At 43.4% G+C, this 24,197-nt stretch overlaps 1 protein-coding gene across 1 annotated transcript; it reads left to right on the forward strand.

Annotated features, from left to right (window-relative positions):
- On the forward strand, nt 1-23,917 carry LOC115476062 (eukaryotic translation initiation factor 4E-binding protein 3-like). The gene is made up of 3 exons (XM_030212191.1): nt 1-360; nt 16,680-16,853; nt 23,686-23,917. Exons 1-3 carry the CDS (start codon nt 225-227, stop codon nt 23,715-23,717), a joined length of 342 nt encoding a protein of 113 aa, XP_030068051.1. The 5' UTR covers nt 1-224; the 3' UTR covers nt 23,718-23,917.
- Nucleotides 23,918-24,197: the final 280 nt, after the last annotated feature.

Consider the following 24,197-nt stretch of genomic DNA (forward strand, 5'->3'; position numbering starts at 1 on the left):
GTTGCCTGCGCGAGCTCGGGCTGTGTGGGCGGCGCACGTGCAGCAGCTGCTCCGAGTCCGGCGGACCAGGGGAGGTGGAGCGCCTTGTGCTCTGGTGGGGTTGAGTGAGCGGAGCTGAACTTCGCTCTCAAGAAGAGGGGGAAAAAAAAATAAAACGAAGCAAACAAGCGGCTACTGAGCGTGCGAGAAACTTTAAAGCGAAGCGAAGGACGGGCTGCAGAAAAATGTCGACGACCAAATGCCAGCAGAGCAAAAGCCGCCCCATCCCCACCAAAGTCTTCTTCCTGAAGGATTTGTCGCAGCTGCCGGACTGTTACAGTAGCACGCCCGGCGGGACCCTCTTTTCCACTACCCCCGGAGGTAGGTGACCAGGGTTTTCCCTTTTTGGGGGGTGGGGGGAGGGAAAGGAAGGTCCCATTTCGCCTTTCCCCTGCTGCCACCTCCCCGATAGGAGAAACGAGGCCTTTCAAACGTTGCTCTGGCGTTTACGTGTTGACAGCTGTTCAGGTGTTGTCGGGGACCCACCGGCGGTCTGTGACATTCAGGTTTAAGTTTGCAGACATTCCAGTGCAGTGAGGTTAGGGGAGGTTACAGTACTGCTCGGTCGCGACTTACATCGGCTACGAGCGAAACGGTGGTGGTGAAGTGAACTCCTGTTTGCACGACTTTACCTCGTGGGTGGTGGTTGTGTATATTTGTATTGTCGCACACACCTTTTTGAGTAGCAGATTGTGGTGTTATACTTTAGTATATTAGGTATTTCCCCCCCCCCCCCCCTGTATTGAACATATAGTTTTAGTGTGTGTCCAATGAGGAGCAATATATTTTGAGTTTTAGCACCCCCTGATGATTTTGAAAAGTTGGTCCCTGTATCCGGAGGGCATAGTCGTGTACCCGAGCTACGGAGGGTTAAGTGACTTTGCCCCAAATCACAAGGAGCAGTAATGAGAGATTTGAACTGGTGTTCCCTGGTTGGCAGCCTGTTCTGTTTCTCCACTCAGTGTATACTGAATATGTATGTCTTAATTATAGTTTTACTGTAATCTGTTTTCGCTTTCTTAATCCTGCCAATGTTTACGCTTTTACTGTCCTCTGTTCAGTTACCTCTTGTGACTTCTTGCACGTTGCCTCAATATCCGGTTTATTTTGCTCTTCCTCTGGGAGCTTATATATCACTTTGTTGTACACAATTTCTATTGTCTCCAGTTTGTAGTTTTCCTGCTGTAGTATCACCATCATGCCTGGTTGAAGAACAGGAATGCGTAGTGGGGTTTTTTCTTGTCTGTTTGGTCTTAGTAAATGTTGGTTCTTTGCTTCCTAATAAAAGTTTAGCAGGCTTATTACTATTCTTGAAGTTCTTAGAGAGCACTTTCAGACAGACACTAGAGTCTCAAAAATGAATTTCTAAATTTAGATAACCTGTGTTTGTGTTTTTGTTTTGTGTGTGTTTTTGCTTTGTTTTAACCAGGTGTTGAAAAATGGGCTGGTTTAGGTGGGAGGAAGGCATGTTAGTTGCCTTTATTTTCTGTATGTATGTAAGCTAGACACTCATATTTAGTACCCAAAATTAGGCAACCAAATAGTAGGTCTACATCTAGGAGCCTCTGTTAAGGAGATTTAATTTGACTGAAAATAGTTTCCTAACTTAAGCACCACAGGCCAATGATCAGAAGTGAGTGCAGACACTAGAAGCCATTAGCGCCAGACTAGCTCCTGCGTTAGTGAACACAGAATGCTCAGAGGCTCTAGCGTGGGAGACGAGTGCACAGTGGCGTACCAAGGGGGGGGCGGTCGGCCCCGGGTGCACGCCGCTGGGGGGGGGGGGTGCCGCGTGCGCGCCTGTCAGCGTCGTTCGTTTCCATGCTCCCTCTGCCCCAGAACAGGAAGTAACCTGTTCCGGGGCAGAGGGAGCATGGAAACGAACAACGCTGACCGGCGTGCACCCTGGGGGAGGGGGTTCTTTCGCCGGGGGGGGGGGGGGTCGCGCTGTACGGGGGGGGGACGCATCAGCGATCCGCCCCGGGTGTCAGCGCCCCTAGGAACGCCACTGCAAGTGCACCAAAGATGATCACAGATAGCATGCTAATACAGTCAAATAGATGTTAATGAGGTCATTTCCTATTCCTTCCCAATGCTTAGAGAAGAATGCACAAAACAAAGCTGCCCTTACCACTATAAAAATAACACAAACTCAGAGCAGGCATTAGGGTGTTTGAAGAGAGGATTTCTCATGATTCTTTCTCAAAAATCTGCCAGTTTTTATATAATTTGGAAGCGGAAGGAAGCCCGTGCAGGACCCTAAGCAATGGTAGTGAGAAGCAAATGTGCGCAAGTCCGAGCAAATCCGAAAGTGAAAGCACAAATTGGCACCTGATTCCTGCATTTAAATATAAGTGTTCTAAATTTAAAAGAAAATTGAAATGCTTATATTTAAAGGTATAGAAAACAGATACAAATGTGTACTTCACTGTCGGGTTTGCTAGGCGCATGCACACAGGAGCTGTACATTTAATTTTTGATATGATTTATTGACTTGGTATACCACATTACACAAAAATGCATCAAAGTGGTTTACAGAATTAATAAAAATACATAAAAACAATCAAAATTAATAAATATAAAAGAATAAAATATCAAAATAAATCCATAAAACATAATACAATAACATTCGGATTGCAAAAATATTCCAACATTATCCCCTATTCACATTTTTATGTCTTGCTTTCATCAGTCCCCTCTCTCTCTCTCCATCTGTTCCCCACCGGCCCTTTGCTTTGCCACTTTACCTCCCCTAGGCCTTTTCAAGCCTCTTATATATCTGCCTCCTTCAGTTAACCTGAGTATTGTAAAGCTGTCCTGCTTCTGCCTCTCTCTCTCCACCGTCTCTGCGGTAAAGCAAGCATGTTCAAACTCTATGGACTTGTAAGACTGACAATCCGGATAGCCAATGGATAAGATGAGGAGTCGGGAAGTGCTGCCCCCCCCCCCCCCCCTCCAAAAAAAAAGTTTTGAACTTGCTTGTGGCGTTGCCACAGACTGCAAGGCCAATGCAGAAACTAGCGTGAGATGATGGCACGCAGTTCTCATGGGGTGTATGTGTGTGTTACTGGCCGCACAGTGCAAAGAGGGTCTGAGTGTTGGAATTAGTTCATGCAGTACACATAGGCACACACTGCATTAAAATATATGCTAACGAGTCTATGCACAGAAGAAAACAGCCTGGCAAGACATTTTTATGAGGCTAATATTTATGTTGGACAACAGGCATGAAAGTTCTGTGCACTCAAAATTAGCATATCATTAGCTTTTTGCATCACACGGTTTTAGGTTGCTCTAGAACTTATGTGCTTAGTTATCTGTGAGCGGCTGTACTGTGTGGCTTTCTGCATAGACTCCTGAGTGGGTTCAGCACCTGCTGAAGGGGCTTCCATTGCTCCTCCTGCCTGGTTCTGCACAGCCACCTACACACACCTTTTATTTTTTTATTATTATTATTTATTTATTATTAAGCTTTTGACACAGTTCCCCACAGGAGGCTCTTAAATAAACTGGAAGGGCTGAAGATAGGACCCGAAGTGGTGAACTGGATTAGGAACTGGTTGACGGACAGAAGCCGTGGTAGTGAATGGAATTCGCTCGGAGGAGGGAAGGGTGAGTAGTGGTGTGCCTCAGGGATCGGTGCTGGGACCGATTCTGTTCAATATATTTGTGAGTGACATTGCCGAAGGGTTAGAAGGTAAAGTTTGCCTATTTGCGGATGATATTAAGATCTGCAACAGAGTAGACACCCGGGAGGGAATGGAAAACATGAAAAAGGATCTGAGGAAGCTAGAAGAATGGTCTAAGGTTTGGCAATTAAAATTCAATGCGAAGAAATGCAAAGTGATGCACTTAGGGAATAGAAACCCTCGGGAGATGTATGTGTTAGGCGGGGAGAATCTGATAGGTACGGACGGGGAGAGGGATCTTGGGGTGATAGTATCTGAGGATCTGAAGGCGACAAAACAGTGTGACAAGGCGGTGGCCGTAGCTAGAAGGTTGTTAGGCTGTATAGAGAGAGGTGTGACCAGCAGAAGAAAGGAGGTGTTGATGCCCCTGTATAAGTCGTTGTTGAGGTCCCACCTAGAGTGTTGTGTTCAGTTTTGGAGGCCGTGCCTTGCAAAGGATGTAAAAAGAATTGAAGCGGTGCAAAGAAAAGCTATGAGAATGGTAAGGGATTTGCGTTACAAGACGTATGAGGAGAGACTTGATGACCTGAACATGTACACTCTGGAAGAAAAGAGAAACAGGGGTGATATGATACAGACGTTCAAATATTTGAAAAGTATTAATCCGCAAACAAACCTTTTCCGGAGGTGCGAAGGCGGTAAAACGAGAGGACATGAAATGAGATTGAAGGGGGGGCAGACTCAAGAAAAATGTCAGGAAGTATTTTTTCACGGAGAGAGTAGTGGATGCTTGGAATGCCCTCCCGCGGGAGGTGGTGGAAATGAAAACGGTAACAGAATTCAAACACACGTGGGATAAACATAAAGGAATCCTGTTCAGAAGGAATGGATCCTAAGGAGCTTAGCCGAGATTGGGTGGCAGAGCCAGCCGGTGGTGGGAGGCGAGGATAGTGCTGGGCAGACTTATACGGTCTGTGCCAGAGCCAGTGGTGGGAGGCGGGGCTGGTGGTTGGGAGGCGGGGATAGTGCTGGGCAGACTTATACGGTCTGTGCCCTGAAGAGGACAGGTACAAATCAAAGTAGGGTATACACAAAAAGTAGCACATATGAGTTTGTCTTGTTGGGCAGACTGGATGGACCATGCAGGTCTTTTTCTGCCGTCATTTACTATGTTACTATGTTATTTATTGGAATTTATTAACCGCTTTCATAAAGAGATTCACCCAAGGCGGTGTACAGCAGGTACAATTTAACATCAATCTTGCAATTTTGTTAACAGTATAACAGTAGTAAAATGACAAAATATAAACATGAACACAATCAGTGAGGTAAACTTGGAAACAGAAAATTGAAACCTAGTAATAGGACTAACATGAAACAGTATCAGAAATGTACACATGTAACAGCACTGCAGAACAGTCATATCACAGAAAAATGATATAAACAATACCGTAATAGACAGCATGGAAGCATAATACAATGTAAGTGTAATACCAATGAAACACCTAATAAGCATGCATTAGAACATTCAAACAGCATAGATATGATGTTAATGCTATTCTTTCAATACAATGAAACATCTTGCTATGTAGCCGAGGGGCCAAATGCAGATAAATAGACGAGGTGAAGATGGCTGGTACAGAGTCAGCTAGGATAAATAGATGGGTGGCTAAACTCAAAGCAAGTTCTTTGTACAGTTAAGAACATCTTGGAGGGGTAACTGTGATCCAATGTTCATGTATTTGTGGGCTGTGCTTATGTACAAGGCACACTTAAATTATAACTTAGTATAAAACCGTCTCATCCAGCATAAGCAGCTGTTGAAAACAGGAGACTTGGTGGAACATTCTGTTGCTGCAATATCAAATCACGTAGCTGGAATTCTAGGAAATGGGGCGAGTATCCAGTTGTCTGCAATTGGCTTGCCATGGTGGCTTACATAAATCACAAAGAAACTGGCATAAAACCATAGAGCTTAAAAAAGATACACTAGTGCATAAAGTGAAATGTAAACCAAGCCGTGTAAGGTAATTTATATGTTACACAGATGTGAGAAAAACAAATGTAGGTTTATAATTTGAGAAATTAGCAGCATAAGGGAAAAATGTAGCAGAATTTCAGTGCTATACAATTCTGAAATTTATTTGCTTTTTACCTGCCTAATGATTACTTCATGCATATTTGGTACTACAACAATTTTTTATTTTTATTTCTAGTCATCAGTTTTGCTTTGGTCTAGTTTCTTCAGTTTTTGGTGGCTGACCTGACTGGGTGCCATATAGAGGACCAGGATCCCCAGACTGACCAGCCAGAGCAGGAGATGCTTCAGGACCTGCATTCACAGCTGCCCTAAGGAGGGAGTCCTGCTCGTTATGCAATGACATCACCTAGTAGCCAGTGTTAAGACCTGCATTGCAGGGTTCTGAAAAGAGCCCTGCCTAATGGCTCCTGGCTAAGTGAATTGAAGGGAACATAGAAATAAATGGAAAAAATGCCTGGATAGATACAGATGTATGCTCATAGTGCCATGTGCAGGCTTCTGTTTTTATTGAACTGAAATCCCAAAGGAACAGGAGGAAAGTGATTTTTTTCCCCCACTACTCAATATCTAATACAAAAAATAAATTCAATTATGGGAAGACTTGTGTTAACCATTTGCTTATTTTATGATACAACAAGCTGTAAAGCCCGTTAAAATGTGCGACATTTTTGTTGTGAAAAATGTAATAGCCAAAGCAAGAAATGAGTGGATGTGTACAGTACACTTTTATATACTTCGACCCTCCTCTCTCCCCTGTCCCCCCTCCAGCCACCCATGTCCAGCGACTCTCCTCTCTCCCCTGCCCCCTTCCAGCGACCCTCCCCCCCCCCTGCCCCCCCTCCAGCCACCCATATCCAGCTATTCTCCTCTCTCCCCTGCCCCCCCTCCAGCCACCCAGGTTGTCCAGCGAATTCTTCAGGGCAGGCAGGAAAGATCCCCAGTCTTGCCTGCCTGCCCACTGCCAGCGCTGACTCTCCCTCGCTGCCGGATCGCTCTTCAAAATGGCCACCGAGACTTCCAGCGGCGGCTTCGCGAGACTTCTGCTGAAGTCTCGGCTTCCATTTTGAAGAGCGATCCGGCATCGGGGGAGAGTCAGCGCTGGCAGCGGCAGGCAGGCAAGACTGGGGATCTTTCCTGCCTGCCATGAAGAATTCGCTGGACAACCTGGGTGGCTGGAGGGGGTGCAGGGGAGAGAGGAGAATCGCTGGACATGGGAGGCTGGAGGGGGGGCAGGGGGAGAGGAGGGTCACTGTACAGTGCTGCGTACATTTAGTATAGCGCTTTAGAAATGATAAGTAGTAGTAGGTGTTGCGGTTATGATCAGCTGATGTCAGGAGAGACCTGTGACATGCTGCGCATGCGCAGAACAGCTGCTCTCTACTGTGCATTTGCGGGTGAGTCGGTCACCTCTCATTTATATAGTTAGAAGATAGTGAGCAGTAGACTTCATTTCTAGAATTAAGCATGCGTGATCTGAGACTACTTGAGGATAGTGGTGTTTATTGTGTGAAACAGAACCTACCAGAAGGTTGGTCATTCTTTCAGCAGCAAGTTCCCCCAGAAATCCAAAGATGTCCTGACAAAGAGCTGGATGAAAGATTTGTAGTACACAGCATTGATTGGGTCAGAACAAGATCCATTCATACATAGAGTAGGTCGCCCTTTAACACAAGTGTTTTATCTTAGAGAATGGAAGAAATGCACGTTTATTTGAACAGAGAAAAGCCACCCAGTCAGTAAACATTAACATGACCTGTGCTATTGGTATTTATGAACCATAGGACAAGCATCAATAGCCTGTAAAGTTCAGGAAATATGTTGGGCTCTAGATCAGGGATAGGCAGCACCAGTTTGCAAGTACTTTAAGCTAGTTGGATTTTCAGGATATTCCCACCGAATAAGCCATTGGTTCCCAAACCTGGTCCTGGAGGCACCCCATCCAGTCAGGTTTTCAGGATATCCACCATGAATATTCATGAGATTTGCATGCACTGCCTCCACTGAATGCAAATATCTCATGAATATTCATGGTGGCTAACCCAAAAACCTGGCTGGGGTGCCTCCAGGATCAGGTTTGGGAACCACTGGAATAAGCATTGGATTTGTTTGTGTAGATGGAAGCAGTGTATACTCGGTGGGGATATTGTGAAAACCTAACTGGCATGTGACACCTGAGGACCAGCATGTCCTGCCCTGTGGTCTACAGCAGTGGTTCTCAAACCTGTCCTGGGGGAACCACCAGCGGTTGAGTTTTCAGGATATCACTAATGAATATGCATATGAGAGTGGTATGCCTACTTGCCTCCATTAGAGGCAAATTTCTCTTATGCATATTTATTTATTTATTTATTTATTTATTTATTTATTTATTTGTTGCATTTGTATCCCACATTTTCCCACCACTTTACTGATATCCTAAAAACCCAACTGATGGTTCCCCCAGAACAGCTTTAAGAACCACTGGTCTGGAGCAGGGTTTCTCAACCTAGTCCTCATAACATAAATTTGCATGAACTACCCACCCCTTGCATATTTATTGTGGGTATCCTGAAAACCTGACTGGCTACGCGTGTCCGAGAGCCATTGGTCTGGAATCTTAGAATCAACACTTTGTAGATTATGCAGAATTATATTAATTTCTAATACCTAGTGCTGCTTCTGTTTATGTGGTGAGCAGCTGGTCCACTCTTATTTTTCAGTAGTCTCTGGGCTTGGTGCTAATATTTATGAGCTCATTGTGTGGCTAAATACTAGCATATATGCACATCGGTGTACACTTAGCATGCTAGCATATAAATGCATAAGTGCTGTACTCTAAATACTCGCATAGCGTGAATTATGCAAGGAGGTATGCACGTAGGTGGGACTTCTGCTTAATGTCCACGACTTACAAAATACCGCTAGGGAAAGGGGATGGGGTTTGATATACCGCCTTTTTATGATTACAGTCAAAGCGGTTTACATATTTATATACAGGTACTTATTTTGAACCCGAGGCAGTGGAGGCTTGTGACTTGCCCAGCAAGGAGCTGCAGTGGGAATTAAGCTCAAGCAACTGCACTAGCCCTTAGGCTACTCCACTGTGCTATGCATGTCCCTGCTACACTTATGCACCTGTGGATGCCTAAACGTTAGGTGTGCTAATACCGGGTTTCTAAACCTAGGCCTTGAGGCGCCCAGTTGCAGAATTATGTACCAAAGTGATTCTAATTTGACTATTCTGTTTGAGTTTGTAGAAATCAGATTTTGAAGATGCCTGCAAGCGTGTTTTGATTGTCTAAAGAAATAAAAGCTGTTTCCATTTTACTATTTATTACAAAGCCTAGAAAGACAGGATCTAATATTGCATATGAAAACTTTCTAGTGGATTGTATGGGTACTGCAAGTTAAAATTTAATAAACCGGGGGGGGGGGGGGGCTGTTCTGGGAATTCTTAATATCCTGCAGTGCTATATTTCCCATTTATTCAAGGCTCCGCTTTCGTTCCATTCACTTTTGGAGGAGTATGATCCTGCCTTGGTGCTGCCCTGGTTAATCCTGCAGCTTTATTTTGGCCTTCTTTTAAATCTGCTATTGTACACTAAGAAGCACAAGTTGGTACTGGTTCGGAATCTCAAGAGGCACCAGCCAGATTGTGAAATCTAAAAACACACAGTACTCTGAATTATTTCTCTGTGTTCCTGTGTGTTTTTGTATATATGTATTTAACATACAATATAATTTCATATTCCAGTTCAGTATGTCTTTATGTATTGTGGGGTAGATTTGGGGGGTTTTGTGTGAATTCATAAAGGGTTATGAATTGTTTACATAACAAGGAAATTTCACTTTAAAACAATTTCTCAGTGTAGTCCTTTCCTAAATTGAGTTTATAATAGCTTTGCAATAGTTTTCCCAGGTTTTGCTGTTCAACTGTGTAGGGAGCTTATGCATTTCTTTTCACTATTTACTTTGTCTAAAGTGTGTTTGAAATGCAACTTGAAATGCATTCCAGACTCCCATGAGGGGGAGAGTTAAATGACTATACATGAGTGATTTTATAGTCTTATGTAAATACTCAAAATATTATAGTACTAGGCACATATTCTGTGTGATCTGTTGCATGCATTTTGTGTTAACTTTTTTGTAATGGAGTATTGGGTAAGAAACAGAGAAGAATGAAGGGAGATTAAGACCATATGTCATGCCCAACCATGCCATCTCTTCCCGAGAGATCCTATGTGCTTGTCCCACACTTTCTTGATTTCAGGTAGTCTTCGTCTCCACCGAGAGGCTTCTCCATGCATCTAGCACCCTTTCTGTAAAGAAGCATTCCTTAGATCACTCCTGAATCTGACTCCTTCACCTTCATCTTATGCCCCCTCATTCCACAGCTTCCGTTCAGTTGAAAGAGATTTGCCTCCTGTGCGTTTTTATACCACAGAGGTATTTAAATATCTCTATCATATCTCCCCTCTCTGCCTTCCTTCCAAAGTTTGGTGGTGTGGTAGCTGTTAGTCCACTTTTAAAAGCAATAAATAGAAACAAAGTCAAACAGAGAAAAGGAAAATAAGATGATACCTTTTTTATTGGAGTAACTTAATACATCTTTTGATTAGCTTTCAAAGGTAACCTTTCTTCCGATATGAAGAAGGGTTACCTTCGAAAGCTAATCAAAAGATGTATTGAGTTATGTTTTGATTTATTTCTATTTATTACCTTCCAAAGTATATAATTTTCAGTGCTGGCAGGAAAGTTTATAGTGTTTTCCTACACTTGCTTAAACTGGGTTGCTTAGGTGGTAATATGAATTCAGGTGCAGTGCATAGATTTCAGCAGCAACAGATAATTGCTGCCCTGTAGCTGTAGGATGCTGTGCCAGATTGCAGTCATGTGAATTGTTTGCTTGTTCAGTCACGCCAGCATAATTTTTAATTTTTGGCAAGTAAAGCTAGCACTTACTGTCCTGAAGAAAAAGGTAATAGTCCTGCAATACATATGACACTGTAGAACAGTGAATCACTGTGGGACTCCATTATTATTTCTGCTTTTATTTAATGTTTTTATGGATGATTATTTTAATTTGAAGCAAGCACAAGTTGTGTACAGTGCTTTAAGCACAGAGAAAGAAATGGCAAAGGCCTTTAAGGAGATACGAAATAAATATCTCCATGCATATCTCCCTGTCCTTCATCCACCCAGCTCTCCCCTGTCTCTCACCTAACCCACCCTCATCCTGTTAGGCTGTCACTGAATGCTTTGATGTTTCACATATATATACTGTCATCTACCAACATTTGCTTATTTCTGATCTGACGAAGAAGGGCTACCTTCGAAAGCTAATCAAAAAATGTATTATGTCCAATAAAAAAAGGTAGTATCTTTATTATTTATTTAGATTTTGCTCACACCTTTTTCAGTAGTAACTCAAGGTGAGTTACATTCAGGTACACTGGATATTTCTCTGTCCCACGAGGGCTCACAATCTAAGTTTGTACCTGAGGCAATGGAGGGTTAAGTGACTTGCCCAAGATCACAAGGAGCAGCAGTGGGATTTGAACCGGCCACCTCTGGATTGCAAGACCGGTGCTCTAACCACTAGGCCACTCCTCCACTCTTATTTTCTTTTCCATGTTTTATTTTGTTTTATTTCTATTGATTAGAAATAAATGATGGACTCGCAAGTGTAATTTCAAATGATGGCCCAGGAAGCCCTGCTTTGAGCTTTAACACAGAGCCCTAGTACATGACTTTCTGTATCGACCCTCCCAATTCCCATTTATCAGGGCATGAATTTGTTTGTGTTTTTTGTTGGAGGGTTTATGTGGCGGTTTCCAAAAATGTAATAGAATGGGTTGCAACATAATGAAAGATGAGTTTCTTCAATTTTATATGTCAACGGGTGGGGTGTGAAAAATAAAAGCTGAATTGATTTTGCTGCTCATATGACTTTGCTGAGTGCCACCAAAGTAAACAAATCTTCCTTTGAGTATGTGTGTGCAAACAGTTATAGATATTATGCAATATGTAAGGTTAGTTGCACTTCCTTTTTTGTTCTCTGTGAAGAATATGTGGCTCACATGTTTGTTTGTTTTTTTTTGGGAAGTACCATATAGAGAGCTGCTTTGGACCATGGAACGTTGTCATGCAGGTGATGGCGGATTTGGCTCTGCTAGTGTGGTATAATAGGCTTGTTTTGCTGTGGCCCCTCAGGACAGAGACCAGATTGTTACATAGAATTGCTCCCTATATCTTAAGGAAATGTGAGCAACAGGAAAGCAAGGAACAGTGGATAGATGTAACAATCTGATCTTTCCACTGTTCCTTGCTCTCCTGTTGCTCACATTTCCTTAAGATATAGGGGGCAATTCTATGTTTGTTTGTTGTTTTGTTTAATATACAGCAGCCAGGTTATTGGCTGGGGTGCCGCAGTTTGAACATGTATCACCAGTTCTTCAGTCTTTGCACTGGCTGCCAATCACTTCTCGAGTTTAGTATAAGATTTCAGGATTGATTCACTCTGTGTTGTACTTGATGTCTGTTCCATGGTATTTAAAGCAGATCATCAATGTATTCCACCCACGGAGGGCTTTGCGATCAGAAAAATCTGTTACTTGAAAGGTGAGGTATGCTATATCGCAAGCATCTTTTTTTGATTGCTGGTCCACAAATTTTGGAATGCTGTACCAGATTATTTAAGACTGTGTAACGGTTTCAAACAGTTTTGCAAACCTCTTTGTGAAGGCATAGGATTGATACCTTTGTGATGAACTGGGCAGGATCAGTGTCTTTTGTATGTGATTTTATGATTGTGTACGTTTTATTTTTGTACTCCGCCTAGTTGTAGGCTGATTAGAAATTTTTAAATAAATACCACCACACCTAAATAAAAAGTCACAACTATTCACAAAACACATAAATAATAATAAAATAGAAAAAGGAACATAAGATACGCAGGACAGACTCAATCATCCAGTAACACCTTACAGCAACAAAGCTTGAAACACTGTTTCCTCACAGGGAAACCAAGCATCCACCGTTAGGTCGCCAGAGGCAAGAAGCTGAAAGCCAGAGTGAAAAAAGTGGGTTTTAAGAAGGGACTTAAAATGCAAAAATGAGAGTTCAGAGCAAGGAACAGGGGAAAGGTCATTCCGTAGTTTAGGCGCCAAAAAGTAAAAAGCTGGGTGACGGTAGCTTCATGGGCTTGCTTAGGGAAGGAGAACTGGGCAGTGAGAATCAAGGGAGCAGAGGGTGCAGGTGGGAGTATAGAAGATTACAAATGAGGAGAGGTAGGGTGGCGAGCCAGAGGGTGGGGCTTTGTGCATGATGCAAAGAATTTTGAACCATTAACGAAATGTCACAGGGAGGCAGTGGAGGGGAGGTCGAGTGGAGTAATGGAATCGAATCTGCGGGCTTCGCAAAGGAAGCAGATGGCAGTATTCTGGAGGGTCTGTAATCTATGAAGTTGGGAGGCAGGGAGACCAGCAAAACCACATTGCAGTAGTCAAAGTGTGAATATGACGAACACGTGAATTAAGGTATGTAACATGGAGAAATCCAGACATTTAGAGAGAGCCACGCTGAAGAACCAAGGAGACCCAAGAATTAAAGGAAAGAGCAGAGTCCAGGACAACACCCAGGTAGCCGACAGAGTCCACTGTGGAAATTGGTGAGTCGAACATAAAAGAAATCAGAGGGTTTGGAAAAGGGGTACCTAAGCCGTTACGTCCTTCTGCAATCTCAGGACAGTATAAGTCCATTCTGGCTGATGTGAAAAAATAGAAAATGCAGGTTTTACTTGGTTTCTCTGTTTACTGCTTTTCGCCTCTGAAATACTGGGGATCCTGAAGGGACTATGCAGAAGTCCAGTGTACATAATAATGGGGACAGCATAAGTGGACTTACTTTCTTCTGCCATTGGAGGGCAGTATAGAACACTGGTGTAAAGCACTTTGGCACACCCACTTACACTAAGTCAATGGCTAGTGCTCTATGCAATGTATGTAACTGATAGTATTCGATAAGTTGTGTGTGTCACTTGACAACATTACCATGCTCCGCCCACATGTAGACTCCTCTTGCAGTTAGTACTTAGTGTACATATGCACCAATAATTTTCAGTTGCACATGTAAGTCTAGGTGCCTGTTGATAGAATTGTCCTAACACCATTTTCTGTGCTTCACATGTTTATGATAGAATGTTTGTATTGAAGTAGTTGCTAGTTACTTCAATATGTTAGGTCTCCCCATTAATTGTACTTTATAGGTTTAAAAATTTCTAATTTTAGTGGTTCTTGTGCACCCGTGGACTGGACTATAAACAAACGCTTAGTAATTTTTCTGATTTGACACCTCGCTGAACAGCCTTTTTCCCCTGTTTTATTCCCCCAAACAAATCTTGTTTTTAATATAGGTTTGACAGCGCAAGGACATGATGCGAACACTGGACGTAGCTCCCGATTTGACCCGTGAAGTTAGCGATGATGGTTTCCTCCAACACAAATGGCTTTCCTTGCAACAGCACTCTACCTTCTTTATTTCAAGAGTGTTCAGAACTGGCCTGCCAGGAGTCCTTTGGTCTGCCTATTAGATCTGACCCTTAGGAAGTGGGATCAGTGTGTCGTTTAAGCACATGTTTGCCAATACATAGAAACAAGATTGCAGCAAATCTGGAGCCTAAGTTATTTTCAGATTGCTTCCTGTTGCAGTTTCTAGATGTTTTTGTGATGTGCTTTTACCTAATGCTTCATAAATTTATTAGCTTTTGCTTCCACTGCAGAGTAGGATGACTGAAATTCTAGTTGGTGATCATAGGACTGTCACTGAACCTATGTGATAGAGAATCCAAGTGGCCATGTCGCATGGGGAATGCTAGGTAGATGATATAAATATAAAATCATGTTAGACCTGTCCTAGCCAAGAGGAGAAAAGCTTTGTAGAGCTGAAACTGAGAAATACGAGCTAGCCAGAGAGCTGGCAACTACGTAAAAATGCTTAAAATACACAAGAAAGCCAAATTTTGGTATGTAGGATGGACAGACAATATAAAAAAATCAAAATGTGAACAGAAATGGAAAGATCAAATGTGTGAAATGGAAGCTGAGAACACTAGCAAGATGGGGCAGAAATGCAGAGGTGAAAGTTAAGCATTCAGACCAGAGGCTACTTTTTGGGTGGTAGCATGGAATGTTGCTACTTTTTGGGTTTCTGTCAGGTACTTGTGACCTGGATTGCCACTGTTGGAAACAGGATACTGGGATAGATGGACCATTGGTCTGACCCAGTATGGTTATTTCTCCGTTCATAACTAGTTTTTTTTTTTTAATTATTATTATTTATTAAAAAACTTTTAATGAGAAGGGGCACCCATCAACAATCCTTAAGCAGCTTTTCAGACGAGAGGCAGATTGCAACATTTTGCAGCTGGTTTTGAGGGTCTTTTATACAGCACCATATGTTCCTTAGAAATAAAATAACTTTACTGTATTCCACCCCCCCCCCCTTGTTTTGAGGAGGCTTCAGATCTCAGAGAACCAGTACTGTGCCCCTCTGTTCTTAAGTATGAGCATGTGTGAAAAATGTTGAATTTTCCTGAGTTGATCTGTAAATGTTTGCAGGTTTTTTAATTTTGTTTTGTTTTTTTTCTGTTCTGAATAGTTATTTTTTGGAGGATATTTTCCCCTGTCCTGATTTCAAATTGAATAATTCAATGAATTGCTTTAAGACGTTTATCTAGAAGCAGGGCCGGTCTTAGCAAGTGCGGGGCCCTATGGAGACCAATGTGATGGGGCCCCACCCTTGCTCCAGGGCCGGCCACCCCTCCCTCCAAGCTCCAAGGCCCCCAGCTCCAGGGTTTGTCGATCCTGCACAGTCAATGCCAACTGAAAGCCATGTCTTTTTCACAAACACAGATACACCGTAATCCATAGTCTGACATCTCTCCTCTCTCTCATGCCCCCTCCTCCACAGGTCCAGCATCTCTCCTTCTCAGCCCCCCTCATATGTCCAGTACCTTCTATCTTTTTCCCTCAGCCCCCAAAGACCTCTCCCTCTTCTTCTCTTATCCCTCCTCCATGATGAGTCTAGCACTTTCCCTCTTCTCCCCTCAGCCCCCAGACCTCTTGCTCTTCTCCCCTCAGCCAACCCCTGATGAGTGAGTCCAGTATGTCTTCTCCCCCCAGCCACCCCTCTCCTCAGAGCTCTTGCTCTTCTCCCCCCAGCTACCCCTCCTATGATTACAGCATTTTTCCTCTTCTCCCCCACCCTCCCTCCCACCCACGTGTGCAGCACTTCTCCTTCATCCTTCCCCAACCTGGTCCAACAAACCTCATTTCTTTGCCAGCAGCAGCAGCCAGCACAAGCTGTCCAAGACGGCAAGAACATTCCTCTGCCGCGCCGGAGTGTGGCAGGGCAGCGCCTCGCGTCTGCCCTCCCTGCTAGTAAAAATCTCCTCGGCGGCGTCGGGCCTTCCCACACTGAGTCCCGCCCACCCTCGCGGTAATAGGATGTTACCTCAGAGGAGGGTGGGACTCAATGTGGGAAGGCCCGACGACTTTGAGGAGATTTTTACTAGCAGGGAGGGCAGACGCAAGGCACTGCCTGCCACTCCGGCGCTTGACAAATTTTTTTTTAAAAGACAGGACAGGGTGGGAGCAGGGCAGCGGTCTGACCGTCAGGTGGGAGCAGCGGTTGGGGCGGGGCGACTTCAGGGCACGGGGCTCCCTTGAGCGTGGGGCCCTATGCGGTCGCCTCGCCCTAAGACCGGCCCTGTCCTAGAAGCGTTAGAAAAAGAGCAGTTGTTGAGCCTTTTGCTTATTTCAAGTGAAACAGGGCTGCAGTATTTAGTTTATATTATGTTGGTCTTGTAATTTTTTTTTAATTCGCATTGCCTCTAGTCCAGCATTTTATTAGAAATATTAGAAATAGAATCAATATGACATTGAAGTGGGCTGTGTGAATTTGAATTAATATTGCCTGTTGTTTATTTGCAGGTACAAGAATAATCTATGACCGCAAGTTCCTCTTGGAATGCAGAAATTCCCCCATCGCCAGAACCCCTCCTTGCTATCTTCCTGAGATCCCAGGAGTCACTTTAGGGCACCAATCCTCTGTATCCAAATTAGAGGATCTGAAAGAGCAAGTGGAGGCAGAAAAAGAAACCTCAGGTGAAAAGACCTATCTCTGGTGCCCCGTTGCTTCTGGTCACTTCCTATTCTTTCCCCACACAGTGCTCATCACCCCCTGTGCCTTTTTGCTCAAATTGTCGAGTCCTCTGCTGCAAAGCTTTGCAGTAGGCTTTGCTCATCAAGTTTGGTGAATCTTTTGGATGCACATTTTTCAATAATACACAAGCAATATAACTGGCTTCAAAACTGCTGGCTGCAAATGGCAATCCCAAGACAAGGGCATTCTTAGGTTCTTGCACATATAGATAATTTGATCAGGAATTTCCTCTGGGTCAGTTGCTAATCTGAGAACACACATGCTTTCCAGGATCCAGGGGCAGCCGTTTTGTTTACCAGACCCTGACAGTTAATTAGTAGATAAAGGCTGCGAGTATGTCCTTTAGCAAACCTCAAATTGGGTGTGTAAAGAAGTACAGTATTATAGGAAGACGAGATAAAACCAAAATGACCCGCCCAGCCTGCCCAGCAGCAAATTTTTACTTTGGTAAATGTATATACAAAGTTTCATATGGAACCCAATTCCCTTCCCCTCTGCCCCTCACCCAACCTTTCAAAGTACCACTATTGCCGGCTCTTCTGTACAAGTTAACTTAGTGCTTCATTTCCATTCTTTTGCCATTGGAAATTCTCTGCTTGTTCATTAGTTTTTTCTGTCATCCCCAGGAGAGAGCGTTCTGGCCATCCACCTGCTTTTCTGTGAAATAATATTCTTGGACATTGTTCCCGAGTCTGGCCTCTTGGAGTTCCATATTATGATTCCATAGTTGTAGAACTTCTTTCCATTGTCAAAGGTTTGCTCTTGAGCATTATCAAAGAACTTTGAATAATTGGAAGGTAGTATCATATCCTGATTTTTTTTTTATATGACTTCTTACTAGGCTCACACAATGCAGTATGAAAATAATTACAGGTATATATCAATATGTGTACTTAAGTAAATGGACTGAAAAGAAAAATAAGCAAATTTTAGAAGTAGTAAATACAAGGAAAACTGCCATATAATCCTACTATATCTGTAGGCCCCATACTGTCCAAACTCTAATATTGCTAAACTTCTCTTGTTCACAGATAAGGCTACTAGCTGGCCCTCTTGTATGATGTAATTTCTTAAGTAGGTGTTAAGTCGGGTTATTTTATCACAGGGTCTCATTGTGATAAAATAACTCAACCTTATCAGTGTGGGCTACCCTTAACTTCCTAACCGTGAGCAGGGAAAAGTTTCCAGTTTGCCTACCTAAAACAGCCCCCTTGCTGCTGGAGAATTTGCTTCTGTAGCCAGTGAGACTGGAAGAGGAGGGCAGAAAAGAAGCTGTGGAGGAAGAGTGAATTTAAGGCTGGAGAGAGGGCAAGGGGGGAAAAATGCACAAATGAGAACCAAGAAAAAGCAGTGCATGCAGGTGAGGAGAGGGGACAACCACATAGTAACACTACAACACTTGGAGGCAAACTAGAAATCACAACCTGGTATGGCCACATTTCATCCCAACATATAGGGCTGCATCAGGGATATGTTACCAGTCTGTGGGAATAATACAGCATTCCTGCAATATTCAGTCTCTTGTTGATGTCATTTTTTTCCTTCTTTCATTCATGCTATGGTTTTGGATCTGCTCTTTCCTTTTTTTTTTCTTGCGTGTGTGTTTTCTGTATTATCACATATTGTAGTTCTTTTCTACCTTTTGATTTCTAATTTTATTTGTACACCGCTCAGTTTTACTAGTTAGTTTGGGCGATATAGAAAGTTTAAATAAGCCATAAACCGTAATCCACTGCAATGATAAAGAATAATTCAGAACAGTTCAGCCTGTCTTCTCAAGCGCACAGTGTTGGAGCTACAACACTTGGGAGCTCATTTTCAAAGCACTTAGCATTCCCAAATTGGGCAGAGCAAAGGTTCATCAACCCAGTATCCTGTTTCCAACAGTGACCAATGCAGGTCAACAAGTACCTGGCAAGATCCTGGAACATTTTATGCTGCTTATCCTATAAATAAGCAGTGGATTTTCCCAAGTCCATCTTAATAATGGCTTGAGAAATAATCGCAGTGGAAATCAAACGCACTTCCCCTGCAATGAGAGCCCACAGCCTTAAATCCCTACTCCAATTTCCAAACCTTTCCTAGAGGATCCAGCTAGTTGGGTTTTCAGGATATCCACAATGAATGTACATGAGAGAGATTTGCATGGATTGCTTCCATTGCGTGCAGATGTGTCTCATGAGTATTAAGTGCAAGTATCCTGAAAACTTGACTGACTTGGGGGTAGGTGATGGGTACAGATGCTAATCTGCTTCTTTTTGTGACTCGGTTGCTTTCTTTGCAGTGAGGGAGATGGTCAAAGGTAAATGCGGGGGCTAGAGGCCACTAGCGTCAAATTAGGGCCTGTACTTCCCTGCGCAGAATGATCAGAGGGCTCTAGCGCAGCAAACAACAAGCACGCCAGGGAATACCGCAGGGTTCATTTACATTACATTTAAATGAGCTCATTGGTATCTCCCCCCCCCCCCCCACCCCCAATCCCATGATCAGAAAACTACGCTCTGGATCAGCGGTGCTTCTACCGCCTTAACCCTATGCCAGCTCAGAGCTGAGTTAAGGAGAGAACCTCCCCCTTGTTCTGACAAGTCAGCCCCAGGGGTCCAGTGAACCCCTGGACCCCGCATGTTAAAAAAACCCCCAAAAAACAGCCTGATAGTCTAGTGAGACCTCTGTCCTCACTCTCCCCTCCCCCTGCCGCAGGTTCAGTGTGACCCGCGACAGGGGGCCCGACTTGATCCTCCCCCCACTGCAAAGCTTTCCCTGGTGGGCTAGTGGTGGAGGGATCCACCAACTCAACCCCCTCTCTTGTACCTTAGAAAGAGGAGGGACTAGCACCCTCTCCTCCTCTCTGGCACCACCTCATAGTGGTGGCACTCTGCCCGGTGCATTATGTAATGAGTTTGTCTTGTTGGGCAGACTGGATGGGCCCGTACAGGTCAACTGCTATGTTATTTGTAAGCATTTGCCATTGAGTGGTCACAGGTACTTATACATGCGTAGACCACTGTCCATTTATTATGAAAGGTTTTTCCCATATGTAAAACAAACTTTAGACACTGAAAATCTTTCAGTGGGCAAGTCACTTAACCCTCCACTGCCCCAAACTTCCCCCCCTCTTGTTTACTAAGCCACGCAGCAATGCCGACACAGCCCATTCAAAGTGAATGGGCTGAGTCGGCATTAGCACCCGGCAGCCGCTAGCATGGTTTAGTAAACAGAAGGGTTAGATTGTGAGTTCACCAGGGACAAAGAAAGCATCTGCATGTTCTATTAAATCTGTGATCCTTTACTATTCATGTTTTAATTTTCCTGTAGTGGAAAAATTGAGGACTTAAGATTTTGAAAGATGGTATTACCGGCAGATTTAGAGAGGGATTTGGGGACTCTGGAGCTCAATAGGATTGGCAACAGCTTTAATTACTGTAGACTGGCTCAAATGTATGTACTGAGTAGCAGGCTGTGATTTCTCTGTTCTTTAAGCCAATTTTATCACTTCTTTTGTTTGTTTACTGATTTAATAAAAACAAAAATTCCATTACATAGCTTCCCACTATTCCAGAACCTGTAGGATAGTTGTGTTCATCAACCAGCAGGTGGAAATAGAGAACTGAAAACTAAGCTCAGACATATCTCTTGGCATCCAGTCCAGCAACTCAGTGTTTTCTATCTCCAGCAGGTGGATGGACACAGTTTTCAGCTTTAGATTGGGAGTGATTTGCTCCTCATTCAATTGGTCAATTAGTCACCAGTTGAGCTTTGCGGATGGCTTGAGTCTGCAGAGTCATATCTGGAGGTCTGCAGATCCCTACCTTTGGTATCCTGTGAATTTACTTCGTCCCTCTTTTCACCTCTCCCCTGTTTCCTATGGAACTTTCCTTTTCCAGAATAACAACCTTAAAAAAAAGAGATTTGCTGGAGAGCATGGGACAGAGTATCAGTCCTGAGCCTTTCTCATCTGTGGTAAGACTTGTGGACTGTGAGCTTGGAATGTTTGGGGGGAAACAGCTAGCAGTGATAAGTTGGACTAAAGTTTGACCCAGAACCACTTGGAGGGCTGCAAGTTCTGCTTAGTGCAGTGGAGGGATCCTGACACTTTGTGCTGCGCTGGTGACAGTTGGGGTGCGACTCCCGCAGAGGCAGTTAAGCAGTGTTCCCGCTGTGGGACTCACCTGCCAGCATCGGGGCATAGCAGTGCGTGCAAACCAGGAATCCCATGGGATGCAAAGGAAATGGTCAGCGGCAGCACATCTTTGGATCGGCGCAGTATCCAAATAAGCTGGGGTCTTCTGGCTCTCCAGCAGAGCTGGTGTGCAGTTTGATGCAGGAGAGTGTAGGAACGGGCGCCATTGTGTTGGGGCCGACTAGCAGTGAGGAGCAGCCTCTAGCTGACCCTGTGTGGAGAATGCCCACCATTTTACGGACTCAAGGCCCGACAGAGCATTCAGCTGCATCGGAATTTTTGTTTTCTCTGGAGTTTATATTGCTCTTACACCAGGTCTATTTACTGAAGCAGGGACAGTCAGAGTTGCTGCAGGGTGCTTCAGTTTCTTGCCCTGCTGCCCCATGGCTCCTAAAAGATGTCATTTAGACCTCTCTGCTTCTTATCTGATGTAGCCTTGGTCTGTTCAGAAGAGCCATCATTGAAGGAGCTGTTAGAATCTAGAGCTCCCTCTTGAGGAGTACTAAGGTGGTTTCATAAAGAGGAGTTCAGTACTCTTATTTCTGAGGCACTGGCAATGCTTTCAATTGAGGAGCCTTCTTCAGCGTTAGGAGTTCTGTCTTTGTCACCTTGCATTAGGGGGCTTAGAGGCCTTTCTAAGGCCTTCCTGATGCATCCAGACATTCAGGACCTGATTACAGCAGAATGGGTCTCACCGGATACGGGGCTGAGAGTGGGACATGCCATGGCTTACCTCATTAGTTCTGGAGGAGAAAAATACATTGCAGCTTCCCAGGGTGGGCTCCTTCGTTATGGCAATGACTAAGAAGACCACCTTGCCAGTGGAAGAGGGTTATTGCCCTAAAGGACGTATAGGATAGGAAGCTAGAGGGCTCACTGAAACGAGCCTATGAAGCGGCCTCTTTGTGCCTTCAAGTGACAGTGTGCAACTCGTTTGTTTCAAGAGCATTCCTGAAGTATGTAAAAATAAAAAAAAATTAAAGAATGCGACACAGCAACAACTGTCTAACATCTATTGCATTTTCTCCATTTTAACACACTGCATAACTTATTTATCACATTGATCCCTTGTTGTCTCTCTTTAATTCTTAACAGATGTTCAACTTGTTAACCTAACACACATTTGGAAAACAGTGGTGCTGTTCCCAGTGGACAGGTCTTGTTTAGACACTTTCTAAGCTGTGAGATGCTCAGACTTGTACTTCTACAAATAGCACATACAACATGAGACAGAACACTTATCATGGTGACAACTGGACCCCACGCATGGCTGCTGGTTGAGACTATGCTAGTGCAAGGAATTTCTCAAAATAGGCCATGGCATGAGCATGTGATGGTAGTGTGATGCCTGTTTATGCTTTGCAGCTAGATAGGGTTATATGCGCAGTGCTTAGCAAGTCTGCTTGGGTGACAGACATTTCAAGGGTGGTGGTTCTACCCTGCATGCATTTCAGAATATGCAAACATGGTACTAAAAGCTAGCAGCAATCAGTTTTCCAATCTATTTAGATTCACACTCAGGAAAACTTGAATGTAAAATATGTGAGCAGCCTGTTTTTACCTTTCCAGTAATTTATTAGCCCCCAAAATAAGGAGTTACTTTGCCAACATGGGCCCTGCTCAGTAAGGAGTGTAACCTACCTGCCCTGTCTGTGTGACACGTGCACTGGTTCATCAAAAACTAAACTGGCTTATTGAAGAATTAAAAAAAAAATTTCTCCCACTGTGTGGCCTAAGGGGCTGGGCAAAGTGCAAGGGAGGAGACATTAACGATGTAAGTTGCATTGTCTGGAAGAATAAATATGCAAATATTGACATAACATTTGTTCTGGAATATTGAATCGGGTAATCAAATCCCCTCTAAATGTGCAGAATTAATTTAGAAGGCAGGATTATAAAGCGACCAGAGTATATATGCATATATCTTGGGTAAATGATGCACAAACATTGAACGTTTGTTAGAGAGAGGAATGTTCTAGACAATGAGGTGATAATATGAAGCCCAAATGGGGGACAGACTCGGGCGTATCTTATGGAAGTATTTCATACAGAACAGAAGAAATGTTACATTCTACGTCTTCTAATTCTGCTTTATCCTTTTTAAGGTTCAACAACCGGGGCCTGTACAGGATACTCCTAGTTTTCTTTTATATTCATGTTTGACTGATAGTTAATGTTCTATTTGCTTCTTATGGCTGCTTCGGTCCACTGCGCTGAGTGCTTCAATGTGTTTTCTCCACAGTGGCTGTAAAGTCTTTTTCCAGGTCGTTCTCGTAATATGGAGCTCAGCGTTGTGTATGCATAGAATTATTTTTCCTTGTGCCTCCTGTTTTATAATTGTCTATCTTCTATTTTTTTCTGACCTCTTATGTGCCCATTTCCTCAATCCTGAGCATAAATTTAAGAACTGAGCCATCTTAAATTGCCAGAGAGGCCAGTGTAGGATCCTAACTTGATTAGGAGTTTAAACCCTTTGAAAATTGGCCCCTTGCTTTTTGTTAAGGTGTGGTTAGTTTATGTTAAAAGTATAAGACAGGAAATCGGACAAGGTGCTTCCTAATTTTTAATTCTTAACTTTTCCTCCTTTCTGATAGGTGATGATTCTCAGTTTGAAATGGATATGTGAACAGCCAGCCTGATTTGGATGGACAACTTTTTATTTAGTATCCAGAAACTTTACAAGTTGCTCCACATTTAGATTCTCCTTTGCTACAGTCAAGGCAACAACAAAGAGATTTTGTTGATTGGAGTTGGTGGGGAATGTAAAGTTGATCTCTTCTTGTAGGTGATTTTTATTTCTTTTTAGTTCTTGGGAAAATGTGATTTTCCAAAAAAAAAAAAAAAAATTGGTGATTGGTACGCTTTGGAGAGATGGTCATCTCCCTAGACTTTGTTAAATAAAAGGCATTTCTTTATGTAAGCTGCAATTCTTTTTGGAAGTAGCAGCTGCCAGGCATAGAGGGAAGGTGCTACTTTTTACAGCTGTTGAATAAAATTCTCAAACACTTGTCCTGAATGTTCTTTGATACAGTGCTCCTAGCCATTGGTTTATTATCTTATGTTTGTTAGGGAAATGAGTGCTATTGATGGATAGAAGGGTTGCTGT

This window comes from Microcaecilia unicolor, chromosome 8 (assembly GCF_901765095.1).
Source record: "Microcaecilia unicolor chromosome 8, aMicUni1.1, whole genome shotgun sequence".
Classification (NCBI taxonomy): domain Eukaryota; kingdom Metazoa; phylum Chordata; class Amphibia; order Gymnophiona; family Siphonopidae; genus Microcaecilia; species Microcaecilia unicolor.